Raw genomic sequence first — 18272 nt, forward strand, 5'->3', positions numbered from 1 at the left:
AGGGAGGGAGAGAGAGAGAGGAAGAAGAAGACAAATTGTGAGGTTCCGTTTCACAGGAAATCGAGTAAGTTTTATAAGATATGAGCGACGGAAATGAGAGCGTCGTAATGTTACATCTTTACAATATTTTTCCCTTTTTTATTGCTATAATATAACCAATGGTAGCTTCGTCGAAGGTAGATGAGATTTATATCATCGAGATCGCGAGGTTCCCGCGAATCGGTGTATTCGTAGAGAGAAGACAGTATCCAGTTACGTTTAAAAAGTATCTCTTCTCTTCGATCAGCTGCTTGGTATAACTGATTTACTGTGTGTTATATAGAAAAAAAAAAAAAAAAAAAAAAAAAAAAAAGAACGAAAGACGATCCATAATGATCTTTACTATCCACGAAGATACTTTCAGGATCAAACTCTGTCGTATTTTCTTTTTCTTTTTCTTTTTCTTTTTCTTTTTCTTTTTTTCCAAATGAATTAGCCCGGAGAGTGTGATATTACACATAAATACGCAGTCATCACGATCTATTTCTTCGTGGGAAGCATAAGAAGTAGTAGTAACAGTAGTAGAGGAAAAAGAAGTAGAAGAAAAAGAAGTAGAGGAAGAAGAAGAAGAGGAAGAAGAAAAAGAGGAATAAACAAGGAAACGATACTAGATAAACGTTTGATATTTCATCGTACATCTCATCGTTATAATAATAATAGATTATAAGAATTTGAAATTGACCATTATTATATCTACGAATGTAGAGCTATTTCATTGTTAAAAGTTATACATTTGTATTACTATTTATGTATAATATTTGTTATTCTTAAAAAAAAAAAAAAAATGGCGGATAACCAGTTGGACATCTTGGATGGATTTTTATCAAGAAATTTTCTTCTCTTGGAGAAAGAGGAGAAAGAAATAGATGACGAGTCGAGTGAGGACGATTGAGAATCGTGAAATTTAGAAAGATTCAGAGAGAGAGAGAGAGAGAGAGAAAGAAAAAGTGGGAGAGAGAGAGAGAGAGAGAGAGAGAGAGAGAGAGAGAGAGAGAAAGAGAAAGAGAATTTAGCCAAAGTCCCGAGGACGGTTGTTCGCGAACGAGCGAGCGAGCGAGCGAGCAAGTAAGCAAGCAAGCAAGCGTGCGTTTGGACGTTGCGCTTACACGCTTACACACCGCGAGAGGACGGTTCGGGTTCGGGTGTTTCTATTCCTGGAGCGCGCTGACTCCTCGTTCGGCTCCTACGGGAGGTACCGTGCCGTGCCCTGGCCGTTTTCTCGAGTCTAACGTAGACGAGCGTGGCGTGTGGAAGCAGCCGTTTGCTGAACGTTTCCGCTAACATTTTTTTTTTTTATTTACGATACGATACAATACGATACGATTAAAATACGATAGACTTTTAATCCTCGAAAGTTCGAAAAGTATTAATCTTGTGCGCGATAAAAGAATTTCGTTTATTCTCGCCATTTCGTGTCCGTGCTCGAGATATCTCTTTATTTTTATTAATATTTAATATTAATATTAATATCATCATTATTATTATTATTATCATTATTATAATCATTATTATTATTATTGTTGTTGTCGTTGTTATCAATATTTTGTTCGTGGAAGGGCGCGAAGCAAGCGGATTAGAGAGGGGGAAAAAAAAGAAATAAGAAAAGAAAAGAAAAGAAAAGAAAAGAAAAGAAAAAAGTTATCTCTTGGATCGATATAAATTTTCACGAGACACATAGAGATCAACGATCAATATCATCAGCTGTTCGATTCGACTTTGAGAGAGAATCGTCGGAATGAATGTGTGTGACGGAGGAGACGCACGTGCTCCGTGGCTTTCGCGTTCTCCAATGAGATCTCTCTCTCTCTCTCTCTCATGGTAGTCACTTATTTCTTTATTTTGTTTCTTTTATTCTCTCCTCTGCCTCCCTGACGAATCGATTCAATTAAACCTACTCTAACCACTTTCTATCTTACTCTTTTACCTCGTGCCAGGCTAGAGCCAATCATTTGTTAGGATCGATTTGTTAGGATCGTTTTCGTAATAATCATTATCATAATCGTTCTCCTTCTCCTTCTCCTTTTTCTCCTCCTCCTCCTCCTCTTTCTCTTTTACTCATTCTTCTCCTTCTCCTTCTATTTCTTCTTCGACCTTGATTGATATAGATCGGAATGAAATTTTCGAGTCGATAGATTTTTCTTACGTTGAAAACTGGCGAATTTAATTTCTTTCTTATTTTATCTTTTTATTTCACGTTCCAGTGGAATATCATCGAGTTCCAATAAATACAGAATCAAATCCATGTATCTTTGGTCCGGCATTAAGTTACTTCGAAAGAATCCTACACGAGTCACTGATTCCGTTCAGAGGGATCACTGAGATCGAAGACGATCGTTCAGTCAATCGACGGAGAAATACGAATGAAAGATAAAAAGAGAGAGAAGAAGAAGAAGAAGAGAGAGAGAGAGAGAGAGAGAGAGAGAGAGAGAGAGAGAGAGAGAGGGAAAGAGAGAAAGAGAGAAAGAGAGAGAGAGAGAGAGAAAGAGGGAAAGAGAGAAAGAGAGAGAGAATTTTTCTATACGGTCCAGAACGGAAGCTGGGATTCGAGCAATGCTTATTGATACTCTAGAGGCTCTTCCCTTTCCGCGTATCTTCTTTCATCGTGAAAGCAAACCGAGGGACAGGAACGATAAACCAACATTACGGTCTGTCTCTTCCGTCTTTGTCGTTCTTGTCGACGCAATAGAACGACGTTTATCATTCTCTCTCTCTCGCTCTCTTTCTCTCTCTCTTCCTCCCTCTTTCTTTTTCTCTTTATTTTGTTTTTGATTTTTTTCTTTCTTTTTTTTTTTTTTTTTTTTTTTAATTTGTTACCATTAATGACAGCTTCGTGTCCATCAACACAACGTTGTATGTATAATAAGATAACTCTCACAGATATAATAAAATACTCGTCGTACACACGTAGAGAATACGTTACTCTCGATTATTCACGAGAATTTATGGGGATAATCGTGAGAAAGGAGGAAGAGAATGTGTGTGTGTGTGTGTGAGAGAGAGAGAGAGAGAGAGAGAATGAGATGGAAGGACAATTAATATTCAAAGTAGAAAGTAGAATATTCGTTGCATTTTTCTTTTCTTAGGAAAAAATTGATCAAACGGTAAGAAATAGAGTGAGAGAGAGAGAGAGGGGGGGGAGAGGGAGAGAATGGAGAATAGAGTTCTCACTCTATTTCTGTATTTTGTCCTCAGGCATTTTCAAAGCATTTGTCGGCGGTTCTACACTAACCTCCGGCTCCGTTAGCAAAGTGCAGTCTTACGCAGCGCGTAAACGCTAAAATAGAATGGAAAACGCTCGTCGAACGATATTACGAGACTCCTACTACTATTTGCAGGTTCTCTCTCTCTCTCTCTCTCTCTCTCTCTCATTTTCTCTTTCTTTTTATCTCTCATATTACCTTTCTTCTTCTCCGTCATCCTTTTATTATTGCCAGTCGATCGTCATTCCGGTGAATTGTCTTGAAAATCGAGAAGCCAACTTCTCTTTGATGTCCTCTCGATTCGTTGTTAATTGGTCTCTTTCGAAGTAATCATAGATTGATTCGCAATTCGGTGAACCTTCAAAAAGCTTTTACTTGCGCTCTGTTGAAACCTAACAAGAGAATTTGATCGTTTTGAGGAGGAAGTGCAAGAGGAGGAGGAGGAGGAGGAAGAGGAGAAAGAGGAAGAGAAAGAGGTAGAAGAGGAGGTGGAAGTGGAAGAGGAGGAGGAGGAGGAGGAGGAGGAGAAAGAGAGACTCGAAACGTTTTGATTCACAACGAATCGATCATATGTTATATATCTTTCTATTTGTCTGTCGATTAGATTTTTCAAGCAACTTAGAAACCGTTCTTTTTCGATTTCCCAACGGAACTTAGTGTCGAAGAAAAAGGAAAAAAGAAGAAGGAGAAGAAGAAGAAGAAGAAGAAGAAGTAGAAGAGGAAGAAGAAGAAGAAGAAGAAGCAAAGAAAGATAAAAAAGAAGAAGAAAAATATCGTTGATTAAATCGAAAGGGAAAATTTCAAAGGGTGCAAGAAATTGAATATATATTTCCGTCTGTTGATCGAACGTTTACGGTTGGTTTGTTTTTAACCAAGAGTCACGTCTCGTTTCGTGTTTTGTTTCTTTTTCTTTTTTGTTTTCTTTTTTTTCTTTTTTTCTTTTGTTTTTTTTTTTCTTCTTCTTCTTCTATCTCTTTCATTCGCGAATCCGTGATAATAGTGAGTACATTGATCTCTCGAGGATGAACGATGCGAACGGAACTGTGCGTTGGCAGGGAAAGATGATCGGACGCAAAATGTCATGTTTGGATACTTAAACTGACGTGAAAGGATCCTCCGGATTTGGATTAGAAAACAGTGTTGGTAGAAATTGTAAGGAGAATGATTGGACAGGTGTTGGTATCGGCTAAGGATCCCGCGAAATACAAAAAAGGATCCTATGCTGATGATCAAAGAAATTTTCGTGTAATCGTATAAATATAAGATAATAATTAAGTGTTTATATAATTATTTAAACAAATCTAATCGATTCGTCTAATCGATAATAAATTAGATCGAAGATCGATAAAAGACAGTGAAGATAAATCCGTGACAGAAAACAAAAAAAAAAAAAAAGAAAAGGAAAAGATACTCCAAACGATTAGTATTTTAAAAATGTAGTGTGAAACGATTGTCAAGGTCGACGAATCTCGGATTAGTTCTTAATCGAACTTTACCGAATCGTCGACGACGAAATTTAAAAGTTCAAGATGCTGGACATATTTCGTGGTTTAAAGAGCCTAATCAAGATCTCACATATACACATTGATACAGCCGTATTTCGCCTACATTATAGCTTGACAGTGATAATACTGATATCGTTTAGCTTGATAGTCACAACGAGGCAATACGTTGGCAATCCGATCGATTGTATACACAGTAAAGACTTACCAGAGGATGTGTTGAATACTTACTGTTGGATACACAGTACTTACACGATCACTGCAGCGTACAGGAAAAGAGAAGGCTCGGAAGTACCTTTTCCAGGTGTCGATAATTCAAAATTGTATCCGGAATCTGAGAGGAAGGAGTACAGGTATTATCAGTGGGTCTGCTTCATGCTGTTCCTTCAGGTAAATCACTTTACGAGTCACGGAGTTTACGAGAAGTAAATTGAGGAAGAAAAATAATGATCGTTCTGTAATATCTAAGAGCCAATTTTTTTCTTTCTCTTTTCTCTCTCTTTTTTTTTTTTTCTCTTTTTTTCAAAATTGTTTAGACATTCTCAATGAACAGTTTAACATATTGTCGTCTTCTCTTGCAACATTCTTCCTCCTCTTTCTTTTTTTTTTTTTTTTTTTCTTCCTCTCTCATTTCTCGTGCACGTTAATATCGTTTTTCTGTTTTCTTTTCGTTTTTCTTTCTCTCTTTTTTTTTTTTTTTTTTTTTTCCTTTTTTTTTTTACGAACTGTTATACGACGACAGAGGGTTAACGACGTAGTACAACACGTTACCCCTCTTCTTCTCGTTAAACGATCGATACGCTTTCTAATTTAACCTCGTGTCTTTGCTACGTGCCAATGGCAAGGAAAACGGATGATGGTTCGCGCTAAGCGACGAACAAAGAAGCACTTCGAAAAAAGTTTTTCTATAATCTAAAAAAAAAAAGAGAAGCGAGATTTAACCTCTTGTTAACTTTGTTGAAATTGACCTTATCAAAATTATGGAGATGGATGTACATACGTTTAGGATATTTTTGTGTATAGAGAGAGCGAGAGAGAGCGAGCGAGAGAGAGAGAGAGAGAGAGAGAGAGAGAGAGATGAGTTTAAACGGAGATCGATTAAAACTCCCTAAGTTACTCTCTCTCTCTCTCTCTCTCAAGATGGTTGTGGCTATGCTCGAACATCTTACTCTATGCTTACGGAGGCTTATATCTAGTTCATTGCCAAGAGGAAACCCTAAGCATATTAACCCCTTAAATCCTTCAGTGTTATATTAGTTAGTTCGTCGTCGATGGCCGATGTCGCAGTCGTTGCCTTGACGTGGTCGATCAAAGACGTTGTCACTATTCCTTTCCTTTTTCTTTTCTTTTCTTTAATTTTCTGTTTTTCTTTTTTCTTTTTTCTTTTTTTTTCTCCCCTTTTAATTTAACGTTTGTCATATTTTTTAAGATAGTAAAAATCTTCGAGTTTCAGAATCGAATATACTTTTCTATCGTTCTATGGTTACGATCATATTTCTTTTCATAATATTCTATTTCAATTTATCAAAAAGTTATTATTAATATTGCACAGTTTATCTTTGTTTTAATATTAGACGTGTCGACTTTAGAATGATCGATATATCTATTTAATATTCTTCAATAAATGTTATTTATTTATACATTTTAGTGATTATAATTTATTTTGTTTTTTCAAGATGTCAAGTTTTAGTATAAGATAAATAACTTCCCTCTCTCTCTCTCTCTCACTTTTTCTCTCTCTCTCTCTCTCTCTCTCTCTCTCTCTCTCTCTCTCTCTCTCTCTCTCTCTCTCTCTGTCTGTCTCTCTGTCCATCTTTTTTCTTTCCCTTTCTTATTATTTCTATCTTCATTTATTTATTTGTCCCTCTTTCTGTATCTTTATCCAACGTGGCCACACTTCAAAGTAAATCCCAACGTTCACCAAGCAATGAATCTTCTCTTCCGCGACTCCTTCTTCTTGGTTTCCCTCTTTCAGTCCTCTTCTTCTCTTGCTATCGCATCTTCGTCCGTCTTCTTTGCACGTACCACCAGCTATTGTTATCCGTTTCTACGTGGCAACCATTGGCCGCTACTCCTTTGTGCGTGTCTTACCACTTTTTCCATCTTACGCTTCGTTCCAGCCTTTGATCCTACGTAAGAATCGAAAAGGGGCAGGAAGGGGGTAGGGGGTTAGAGGAAGGGAGGGGAGGAAAAACGAAAAGAGAAAAAAAAATATAAAAGAATTTTAAGAATAGCGAGAACACCTGATAACTTACTTTTTTTTTATTTTTTCTTTATTTTTTCTTTTTTTTTCTTTTTTTTGCTCAACGATCATTCAAATATCATTTCACCTAAGTTAAATCGTAATCGATTAAAAATAATTTCGTTACAATTTATATATCGTTGTAACGATTTAACCAATGGATTTCGATTAAGTCGAAGGAAAAAATGAAAGATCTTTTTTTATTCAGAAAGATTCGAGCTTACGATATTCTATGAAAAGGAAAGAAAGGGAAAAAAAGAAAACGAATGAACAAAAACAAACAAACAACTACGGCGAAGGAAAAGAATGAGAGATAAAGTTATATTGGAATCTTCAAAAAGCATTGTATTTTTTATTTACATTTATATAGGGTAGATCGAAAGTTCCTAAACGATTTTAAATATCAATTATTCTTCGTTATTTCTTTTCGAGTTAATTTCTTTTCAAATTGTAAAACTACGAGATAATCAACTTTTCGCCAATATAAAAACGTTTGATTCATCCTGTATATACATATATTACTTACACACACACATACACACACACACACACACACACACACATATATATATATATATATATATATATAAATGTCTACGTAGAATAATGACAATGACCTAAATATTTTGTCTCGGGGGAGCTCGCCCTACTTTCTTATTTCTCTTTTCTTTCTCATAATATTCCCTCTTTCCACTTTCCAATCTTTCTTTTTTTCTTTTTTCATTTTATTCTTTTCGCGATACAACAGGTATGCCTGGCTGAAGGCCAATTTTCTCTCTCTCTCTCTCTCTCTCTCTCTCTCTCTCTCTCTTTCTCTGTCTGTCCGTCTGTCTGTCTTTCTTTCTTTTTCTTTCTTTTTCTTTCTTGGTAGAAAGAGAATTAAGCGTGCAATCGTTCACGCACGTTTCTCACTAACGTTAAATCTTAAAATTGCACGTGCCATTAAAATCTCCATTATGACTTTTAATATCATTCGGTCGAAATTGAATTGGGCAAAAGAAATTTGTATTAAAGCATTTAGACGAAAGGATCGTTATTACGAATATCTAAATCGAAATATAGGTTCGACTAAAATAACAAACTGTAAGCGAGCCTGGTTGCCACCTGGAGTTTTGGTCGATTCGTCAATAAACTCAAAGTTTGTTGTTTGCAATCATAACTCGATGACGATTGACAAATTACATTGACCCATTGGATTTTAGCGTGACAGAATTGATACTTGAAAGATAATATAAGTTATGTGTTCTCGGCATCGAGGCCAAGGGATGCCCCTCAAGTCCGGCCAGTCTTCTGACGGCTCACTAGTGTGTCCCACGTGTCTGCGTTCTCCTCTTTCTCTCTGTCTTCGTTCGCGTGATTCTTCAGGCCGTATTTTTTCGTTCGTTTCGACGTTATTTCCTGTTTTTTCTTTTTTTTTTTTTTTTTTTTTTTTCTTTTTTACTTTTCCATTTTTTCATATTATTTTATTCGACCAGAACGAAAAGAAGATTCTCAAAAAGAAGGGAGCTTTTTTTTTTTTAATCACAGTGGAAAGAAGAAGTATAAATATAAGAAGAAGAAGAGGAGGAAGAGGAGGAAGGGGAAGAAGAAGAAGAAGAAGAAGAAATAAGGATAAACGAAAGTTTGGTGAGAAAGAGAGAGATTTGGCTATTTGCCTTGGCAAGGAAGATGCGTAGAAAGTTTTGGCGGAAAACACGAAGAATCAAAAGAAGAGAGAAGAGACACGAATGGTCCGTTTTGGTTTGTCCTCATCACTTAGAAGTGAATTAAGAAAGAGAGAGAGAGAGAAAGAAAGACCTAATGTGTTATCGTATTTTGGAAGATAATTTAGAACGTACCTGAATACAATTTTTATCCATTCAATCTGTTTATGGAATAACCGGTAAAAGACGGATTTCTTCGAAGATATCCAAGAGGACGAGCGTCTTCTCGTCTGTAACGTCGGGGAAGAAGGGAAGGGTAGTGACGTCGAAGTTATTCGTTCGTCAAAGTTATTCCTAAAGGATCACGGACGACATCGAAATAGACCGAAGATGCCGTTGTTATTGAAGATGATAGATGTTTTTAGTTCGTTGAAATCTCTCTTTAAGATACAAAGAATATCCGAGGACACCTTGGTATTTCGACTGCATTATCGTACCACTGTTGCCCTACTGTTAGGCGGCTGTGTCACCTTAGCCTGCAAGAGTATTTCCGGATCGCCCATACACTGCGAGGCTTCCGGTTCCGTTGACAAGGTTGTACTTGAGACTTTCTGTTGGCTTCACACGACTTATAGTATGGTACATGCCTTCAACTTGAGCCTTGGACAAGCTGTACCTTATCCGGGTGTTGCCAATAGTAAAGGCGAAGGAATCCATGGGCATACTCCTCATCCATTGATCAAGCAGCACAAGTATTATCAATGGGTCATCTTCTTTCTTTTGCTTCAAGTAAGGAGTCTCTTCTCCTTGATCTTGAATTTCGATTATCATTATCCTTCTCTCTTTTTCTCTCTCTCTCTCTCTCTCTCTCTCGTCCTTTCTCTCTTGTCCTTTCTCTATCTCTCTTTTTCTTTCTTTCGTTCTTTCATTCTTTTTTTTTCCTTCAAGTAAGGAGTCTTTTTTACTTGATTTTGAATTTCGATTATCATTATCCTTCTCTCTCTCTCTCGTCCTTTTTCTATCTCTCTTTTTCTTTCTTTCGTTCTTTCTTTTTTTCTCTTTCTTTCTTTCTTTCTTTCTTTCTTTCTTTCTTTCTTTGATATCTTTTCAACGATTCAAATCCATTTTCCCATAACCATCTTATCATTCGTTTATAATCTATCTCATTTTTTTTTCTCTTTTTAGGTAAGGAGACAAGTAGGTCGCGCTCGTTCATTCGTTCGATCGAAATTGATATCCCGATGTTTTCGAAGCGTTAACTCGGAACTTTTTCATAGCATCTATAAATAAAGAAGCGAATGCACGTACTCTTCCAAGAGAGGACGATGATGCGAGCATAAGCTTAAATCGATAAGGGTGTATCTCTAGCTAATCGAAGTAGTTAAAGGGATCCCACTGATGCGAGCTTAGCTAGTATAAAAGCTCGCTGGATCAAAAACGTTTTTACGATTAAAACGACGATATAAAACGATTCGTGTTTTTTTCTTTTTTTTTTTTCTTTTCTCTTCTTTTTTTTTCCTCCAATCTAATCAACCAAGTCACATGATTAATGAATTAATATTGAATTAATATTAAAATGTAACATTTGTATCGTCGATTGAAAACTCGAGACTATAGTTTAGCCAACAAATATGAGACGGAACGTCTATCATACTTACGTACGATATCCCCCTTAAAAATAGACAGAATCGCAGAATCTGAAGTGGCGAAGCGTAAAATCAGTTTCTCCCTCGAACAATATATATTTTAAGTTTAATGTAAAACACTCGAGAGTTCGTGGAATGATAAATTATACAAGGGGAGTACTTGGTCGACACTTATCTCAAACATCGGAGATCCCTCGATTTCGTTTTACTATGCGAGTATCTTACCTCGTCCCTACCCTACTAGCGCTGGCTACCCCTCGTCTTTATCCCCTTGTTTAGCTAATTTTACTCGCGGCTCACGTGACACACCGTGCGTTGGCTATGCTTCGTCATCTTTTTCTTATTCTTATTCGTGTACGCACACCTCTCTCTCTCTCTCTCTCTCTCTCTCTTTCTATCTATCTATCTATCTCTATCTCTTTCTCTCTCTCTCTCTCTCTCCTTTTTCTATCTCCCTCTCTTTCTTACTTTCAACGCATGTTACGTGTGTTGTACGTTTTCTTACAGCAGAAAGAGGGAGAGGAAAGAGAAAAAGAAAGAGAGAGATAGAGAGAGAGAGAGAGAGAGAAAGAGTAAGAGGGGGGGCAGAAAGGAGAGAGGAAGAGAGAGTGAGTGAAGAGGGAAGTCGGAAGACGACGATGTCGGATACTGAAGGAGTAGCCTGTATAAGAGAGAGAGAGAGGGAGAGATAGAGAGATATATAGAGAGAAGCTGTAGAGAGATCTATTTTCAACCACGGATTTTCCCCTTTTCTCTTCGCTACTTGCGGACGTTGCCTTGTGCACGATGTGTCGATCCTATGAATCGTATCTTTCGGATTTCGCGATCTGTAATCTCGATGGTCGTTAATTCCTGACGTCTCCTGTAATCGCATCAAGGCCGAGGTCAAAGTCCGAACGTTCGTTCGTCCTTTAACGTAGTTGATAGTTGAAAGTACGAATACGAATTTCTCTACTCGAGGATAAAGATATTCGAAGTAGATTCTTTCTTTTCTTAAAGAGAGAAAAGAAAAGAACAAAAAAAAAAAAAAAAAAGAAAAAACAAAACAAAAAATGGACGAGATAAGTAAAGATGAAAAGTTATGCTCGTAAAAATTATATTTCGTTGTTTGTTCCTTTTTATCTTTTGTTTTTTTTTTTTTTTTTCTTTCTTTCTTTCTTCTTCTTCTTAGCTTTCTTCTCGCGTATTCGAGGAGTAACAAGAAACGAATGATTCTAACGATAATAATACATAAGATACATAAAATGTGTTTGTTTTGTTTACGTAGAATTTCAAGCTGAAGAATATGATATTTTCGTGCAACCCTTTGTCTTAGTTTTGTCGAGTTATTCTTCCTCGCATAACTTTGAAAGAACCACGCTCTCTCTCCCTGCCCCCCTCCCCTACCCCCTATCCCTACCCCCTATCCCTACCTCCTTCCATTCCCCTCTCTCTCTCTCTCTCTCTCTCTCTCTCTCTCTCTCTCTCTCTCATTCCTTTTTCTTTATCTCTACAGGCTTACAAACGTTTCATTCTTTTATCGTATGGCCGCGTGTTTTATTTCGAGCATCCATCAATAGCCACCGGCCGACGTACTTATAACAAAGAGCAGAATGCAATTATGCTAAAAGCGAGGAAGCGTACCCATTCCGCAATCTACGTAAGCAAACAATACGTCTATATTTATAACGAGTAATTTTCTCTTCTCGCTTAGAGAAAAGTGTTGCTTGGGCGGACTGTGGTATTCCCTCCTTCTTTGCATAATCGCACTTTGGAATTATTGAAGAGAAGGAGAAGGAGAAGGAGAAGGAGAAGAAGAAGAAGAAATTACCGTCGCGTATCGTTAAACGATTAAAGCTTTCTCTGATATACGAAACATTCGACCACTAGAACCTCTTTTTCCAATATTCTGAAGAGAGAGAGAGAGAGAGAGAGGGAGAGATAGAGAAAAAAGAAAAAAATAATTACTTATTCGATTCACAAAATATTTTCTTACTTAATGACGTTGTCATATGAAATCGCGATTTATTTACATTGCCCATCAGCATGCGATTAACAATTTTTCGGGACGTAAAATGAATTTTTAATAATCACGTAACAACGTCTTTTTATATAAACTGTGATCATAAATATCGGTCATTGCGATGACGGAGATTAGCTATCTTTTTCTCTTTTTCACTTAAGAGGACGCATTAGTATGGTTAAAAAAATGTAAGAGCAACGGCGACTGCGAAGGCGACTGGAAGCAAGAATTCATCGCCTCGAATGTTAAGCTCGTTATCTTTCCACTCTTATAAATTATGATCGTACATGTTCTCTCTCTCTCTCTCTCTCTCTTTCTCTCTTTCTCTCTCTTTCTCTGTTTGCAGATAAAAATAGTTTGAAGATCAATTATAAAGATTAATTAATGTAGGGCAATATTTGCCGAGGCCGGTACTGCCTCCGTCTACGTGTAAGCTTAATACTCGAGATCGAGTATTAAAAGGTGGTAGAAAAGCTTAGCTGGACCGAGGCCTCTGGCGATAGGCCAAGAAACTTCGTACGTTACCACCACCGGCATCAGGATTTACACCCGCTTCTTTGATCCGATAGGTGCATCGGCATTACTTCGGAAATCCCGATCGATCGATCAATCTCTCTCTATCTCTCTTTCTCTTTCGCTCTTTATATCTCTATATCTCTCTATATCTCTCACGAGTAAACAGATTTTGTATCGCAATAATTCTTTCGTTAGATGTATTAAACCCAATGAAATGAAAGAATTGAACGAAGTTTCCAGCAAATCCAAGTTAACATCTGGACAGATGGTGATAGTAAGACAGTCATTGGTAAGACGTCTACAGGCTTGTATTCAGATGCGAGGAGGTTATTTCGAACGTCTCTTATGAAAGTAAGCAGATAGAGTTTGTTGAAAATCAAATCCACTATAACTCGACCGAAAAGAAAGAAAAGAAAGAAAAAAGAAAAAAAAGAAAGAAAAAGAAAAAGAAAAAGAAAAAGAAATATCAAATAGGACATATGTTTATGTGAACTTTTTCTTTATTGTTTTGATGTGCCGAATCCATCCCTAAAATATGTTCCATTCTATATATAGTGTTATTGTAATATATACAATATATATCTATATATATATATATACTACAGATTGTGTGCATATATGTATATTTAAGTTACTATATATATATATATATCTCGTATGTTCTACCATATATGGTAGACATTTAATACATTTGAATATAATTTGTAGGCGATTCTCTTTTACACTCCGCGATGGCTGTGGAAGGGCTGGGAGGGTGGGAAGATTCACGCTCTCATGATGGATCTCGACATAGGTTTGTGCTCGGAGGTAGAAAAGAAACAAAAAAAGAAGATGCTGCTTGACTACCTATGGGAGAATCTACGTTATCACAATTGGTGGGCATACAGGTACTACCTCTGCGAAGTTCTCGCTCTTCTGAACGTGATCGGTGAGTAGTCATATATTCTCTCGCTTCCTGTCTCTCATTTTCTGTTCGTTTCTTCGAACAAAAAAAAAAAAAAAAACAAAGAAAAATAAAAAAAAAAAAAAATAAGCAAACAAACCAAAATAATAAACTAAAAGAAACAAAATTTCTTTCGCGCTTGATGATAAATCGAAACTAACTAATAACTATGATTTAAAACATGAAAGTTTAATCTTATTATGTTAATACTTGTGTCATACTTAACTTAAGAGTCTTTCCGGCTCGTTGCGAAATGGAACGAAGAACAGGCTCCTTTCTATAACGATGACGGTAATGTCGCATGGCGATATCGGACCTAGCTGACCTATTTTCTCAAAAACGAAACGATACGAGGAGAAAGATAAAGATGAAACTTCTTTTTAAAGTTCCTCGGACAAAGGTGGCTTTTCGTATAAAAAGGTAGGACCGAGAGATTCTACGAAGGAACTGTGCAGTGGAATGTAAAATAAAAATTTCAAACGGTGCCAGGAACTCGATTCTTACACACACACACTCTCTCTCTCTCTCTCTTTCTCTCTCTGTCTCTCCCGCTTTTGAAAGTGGGAGATTGTATCAAATATATTTTTTATTCGAATCACTTCTTTCCCGTTGTAAGATACGATCACGATACTTAACTAATACATAAACTTTATCAAGAATCTTTTTCTTCTCATTTTCTACAAAAAAAAAAAAAAGAAAAAAAAAAAAAGAGATATAAATTTATAGTTATCACATTTTCTCCCGTCATTTGCATTTCCTTTCATTTTCCAGTTAGTCATTTTCTTTTTTTCTTTTTCTTCTTTCTTTCTTTCTTTCTTCCTATCTTCTTTTTTTTTTTTTTTTAATTCATCTCATTTTCTTTATATATATATATATATATATTTTTTTTTGTTTTTTTGTTTTCTTTTTAAAGGTACCATCAGTACATATTAGATCTCTTTTATTATTCTTGTTTTCTTTTCTACCTTTCTCTCTCTCTCTCTCTCTCTCTCTCTCTCTCTCTCTCTCTCTCTCTCTCTCTCTCTCTCTCTCTCTCTCTCTCTCTCTCTTATTCATCCTCTTTCGATCTATTTCATATTATCTCTTTTCTTTCCGTTTGTGTCACTCGTCGAAACAAATTTCATCATTCTTTCTAACGCTTTTCTTTGAGCTCTTTACTTGTTTAACTATTTACATTTCTTTTGTCAGATTATATAAGTAAAGCCATATATATTTCAGGGCTTTACTTTCTATTATTTTCATATACGTTTCGTCTTAGATAAGGTGAATAAGTATAAACGATATGGATCGACAGATAGAAAAAAGAGGGATGACATAAGTAGAGGAAATGAGAAGCAGAGTGAGGGGGGGGAAAGAGGGACGGAGGGATTTTAGAATGAATAGAAAGAGTGAATGAACGATTCACAGTAGAATTTGGCAGCGATACAGCTGCTTCGAGTCGTGTTAATGGAAGACGTACTTACTCAGCTCGATCGTATTTTTTTTTCTTTTCTTTTCTTTTCTTTTCTTTTTTTTTTTTTTTTTTTTTTTTTTAATGAATGAATAAAAACAACGTTTTTCTTTCTTTTTTTTTTTTTTTTTTTTTCTTTTTTCCTTTTCCTTTTCTTTTTCTCTTAGATCCATGTCAAAGTTCTCGATTTTTATCTCGATTTTACTGGCTCCTCTAAAACTATTTCGAATATACACCAAAAGTATTAATAGTCACTTCGCCTTTTCCTTTTTCCCACCTCTTACAGGCAATTAACCCCATTTGTGTCTTTCCGAGGAAACGCGGGCACGAGACCCGACGGAAGTTTGCGAAACTTTCGTAAGATCCGACAAACAATTTAGCTTTTCTTATACGTTCAACATAGCGATAATCGAACGGCCTCGTTTGAACGGATCGTGAACTTGAGTCATCGTGTCTATTAACTCGAAAATCTAATTTCTTTGATTCTCCGAACGGCCAGAGACGTGTTCCAGATGATTATCTATTTGCGAGAATTTATTTATTATAAACATTATATAGTATATTTTTTTCCCCCCCATGTACACACATGTACATAGATATATTTGTGTATACGTTTTTTTTTCTTTTTTCTTTTTTTTTTCTTTCTTCTTTTTTTTTTTTTTTTACGTTTAGTATTTTTAAAGATTAAGTAGTTAAGATTGTTTATTATTAGACGTTTCGAGAGTTGATATTTCCCACGTGGTAGATTTCTGTTAATGATTATCGGCCAATCAGAAACGATAGATTGTTGTTATCCATTTGAGAGCTCAAATACGACGTGTCTGGCGCAGGTCAGATGTTCTTGATGAACCGTTTCTTCGACGGAGCCTTCCTGACTTTTGGGATCGACGTACTTAGGTTCCTCGAGTCCGATCAAGAGGACCGGGTCGATCCAATGATCTACGTCTTTCCACGAATGACCAAGTGCACCTTCTACAAATATGGCGTTAGCGGTGAGGTCGAGAGGCACGATGCAGTTTGTATATTGCCATTGAACGTTGTCAACGAGAAGATCTACGTCTTCCTTTGGTTCTGGTTCCTTCTTCTTGGGATATTAAGCTTCATAACGGTATTATACAGGGTCAGTAGATGAGGATTATACGTTTAAATTGTCTTCTTATGGACTTTCATCGATCATTTTTTTTTTTTTTTTTTTTTTTTCTTTTGATCATCGTCATGTAAAGTTCAACATCGTGGAGAAACATTGGTTAAAAAGGAAGAGAAAGTAAAAGGACGGTGAAAGTAAATGCGAATGCTCGATGAAAGTCCATACGTCTGTTAGGTTGACTCTTTTCAATCTTCTTCCTCTTCCTCGTTGAAGAAAGAAGAAGAGGATGAAGATGAATATTTTTAATGTTTACTTATCTCTCTCTCTCTCTCTCTCTCTCTCTCTTTCTCTTTTGTTTTCTTTTTCTTTTTTTTTTTTTTGCAATTCATAAAGAAGCCAAATCGATTATTCTAAAGAGATATCTTCTCTACGATGCATAAGATACATCGTGTAGATTTTAGATATTCAACGTGGTACACGTTTAAGCATCAATTTGTTTTTCTCTATTATGTATTCCTTCGTTCGTAACTCCCTGAATAAAATTATCGATGGCAGCTTATCAGGAATTTTTCCCTCTCATCCCTCGAGAAATCTGCTAATTTCGTAGCTTCTGCCATGTAAAGATATCCCTGCGATAAGGCACGCAAACGAATTAACCCTTTTCCATTGGAAAACAGACATTCTGTTATATCTATGCTCTTACATACGTACGTATGTATGCGTGTATGTAGTTCTCTGTGTAGTGATAATTTTTTAATCTTTAAAGATTATCTTTTATTCCGAAGGATATAATATTTAAGAGAAATCGAATCTTTTATTTAACATCATTAATCTTTTCAATGAAATGAATTAGACAATTAACAAGAAAAAAAAAAAGATTAAATATTTATTACGTTGCATTTTTATTATATCGATGAAATTAATGTTAGGAATAATATGGAATTGTTCACTTATCAAATTAAAATTAATTTCATGTAAGGAAAAAAAAAAGTGAAAAAAATCTGACGAATTAATATAAATTACTTTTTAAAATTTCCCTTTAACATATACATTCGAATAAAACATTATAGAATGTATAAATCGAGACGTAGCTATTATTTAACGACATATAAAGTGAATGATAAAGTGAATGATTATAGAAACAAATTATTTTTTATTAGACGATGAAGAAAATTTTATCATTTAATGGTATAAAATTAGGAAAATTTATTATTAATATAAATAGTGATGGATTACGTCAGATTGACACTTAAGTTTAAAAAAAAAAAAATGTCCTAAAAGATGGCTTTAATCGATTAGGCTTGTGAACGGTTCATAATATATCAGCCTGTAAATGCAGTGAGTCTGAAAAAAAAAGAGAAAGAAAGAAAAAGAAAAGGGGGAAAAAAAGAAGAAAAAAAAAAAAACAAAAAAACAAAAAAAAAAAAAGAAATAGCATTGTCTGATCGTATGATCCACAGATCGTAATCATATTTTCACCGCGAACGAGGGTATATCTACTGAGACTGAGATTTCGTCTGGTTAGAAGAGAGGCCGTTGAGACGATAGTACGACGTAGCAAGGTCGGCGATTGGTTTCTCCTTTATATGCTAGGCGAAAACTTGGACACCGTAATATACAGAGACGTGATGCACGAATTGGCGAATAAGCTTGCCTCAAGGCATCATCACGGCGTACCAGGAGCAAAGGGAGAACTACAAGAAGCCTGATCGAGGTGAGTGCCTCTCATTGTTGTTTTTCTCTTACACGTGGGTTGCGTCGATCAGAAACGATTTAACACACAGAGTTATACCAAAAAAGTTTCAACTAGGTGAGCCAAATTGTAAATTTCCAAATATTTGGTCGGGTCAAAAAAAAAAAAAAAAAAAAAAAAAAAAAAAATACAAAAACGAGAAGTGTTACGAAAAAAAAAAAAATACATACAAATCGATAAAACGTTATAGGTATTACGGAAAATATTATACTAATTTTATAAAACAATCGTTTTTTATTTATATGACAA

At 35.8% G+C, this 18272-nt stretch overlaps 1 protein-coding gene across 3 annotated transcripts in view; it reads left to right on the forward strand.

Annotated features, from left to right (window-relative positions):
- Window positions 1–1236: 1236 nt before the first annotated feature.
- The window catches only part of shakB (Innexin family member shaking B), a 21659-nt gene continuing 4623 nt past the window's right edge, over window positions 1237–18272 (forward strand). Inside the window, exons 1-6 of one of the 3 annotated variants that reach the window (XM_035881774.2) lie at window positions 1237–1857; window positions 3844–4094; window positions 4240–5131; window positions 13499–13718; window positions 16014–16303; window positions 17731–17984. In XM_035881774.2, coding sequence (XP_035737667.1) covers window positions 4769–5131; window positions 13499–13718; window positions 16014–16303; window positions 17731–17979 — 1122 coding nt within the window. In that variant the 5' untranslated portion in view covers window positions 1237–1857; window positions 3844–4094; window positions 4240–4768 and the 3' untranslated portion in view covers window positions 17980–17984. Of the gene's footprint in view, window positions 1858–3802; window positions 5132–8013; window positions 9416–13498; window positions 13719–16013; window positions 16304–17730; window positions 17985–18272 lie in introns of those variants that run through there. The other 2 variants (XM_035881775.2, XM_035881773.2) reach the window with 2 other exon arrangements.

This window comes from Vespa mandarinia, chromosome 5, assembly GCF_050613455.1.
Source record: "Vespa mandarinia isolate Hongniang chromosome 5, ASM5061345v1, whole genome shotgun sequence".
Taxonomy (NCBI): Eukaryota; Metazoa; Arthropoda; class Insecta; order Hymenoptera; family Vespidae; genus Vespa; species Vespa mandarinia.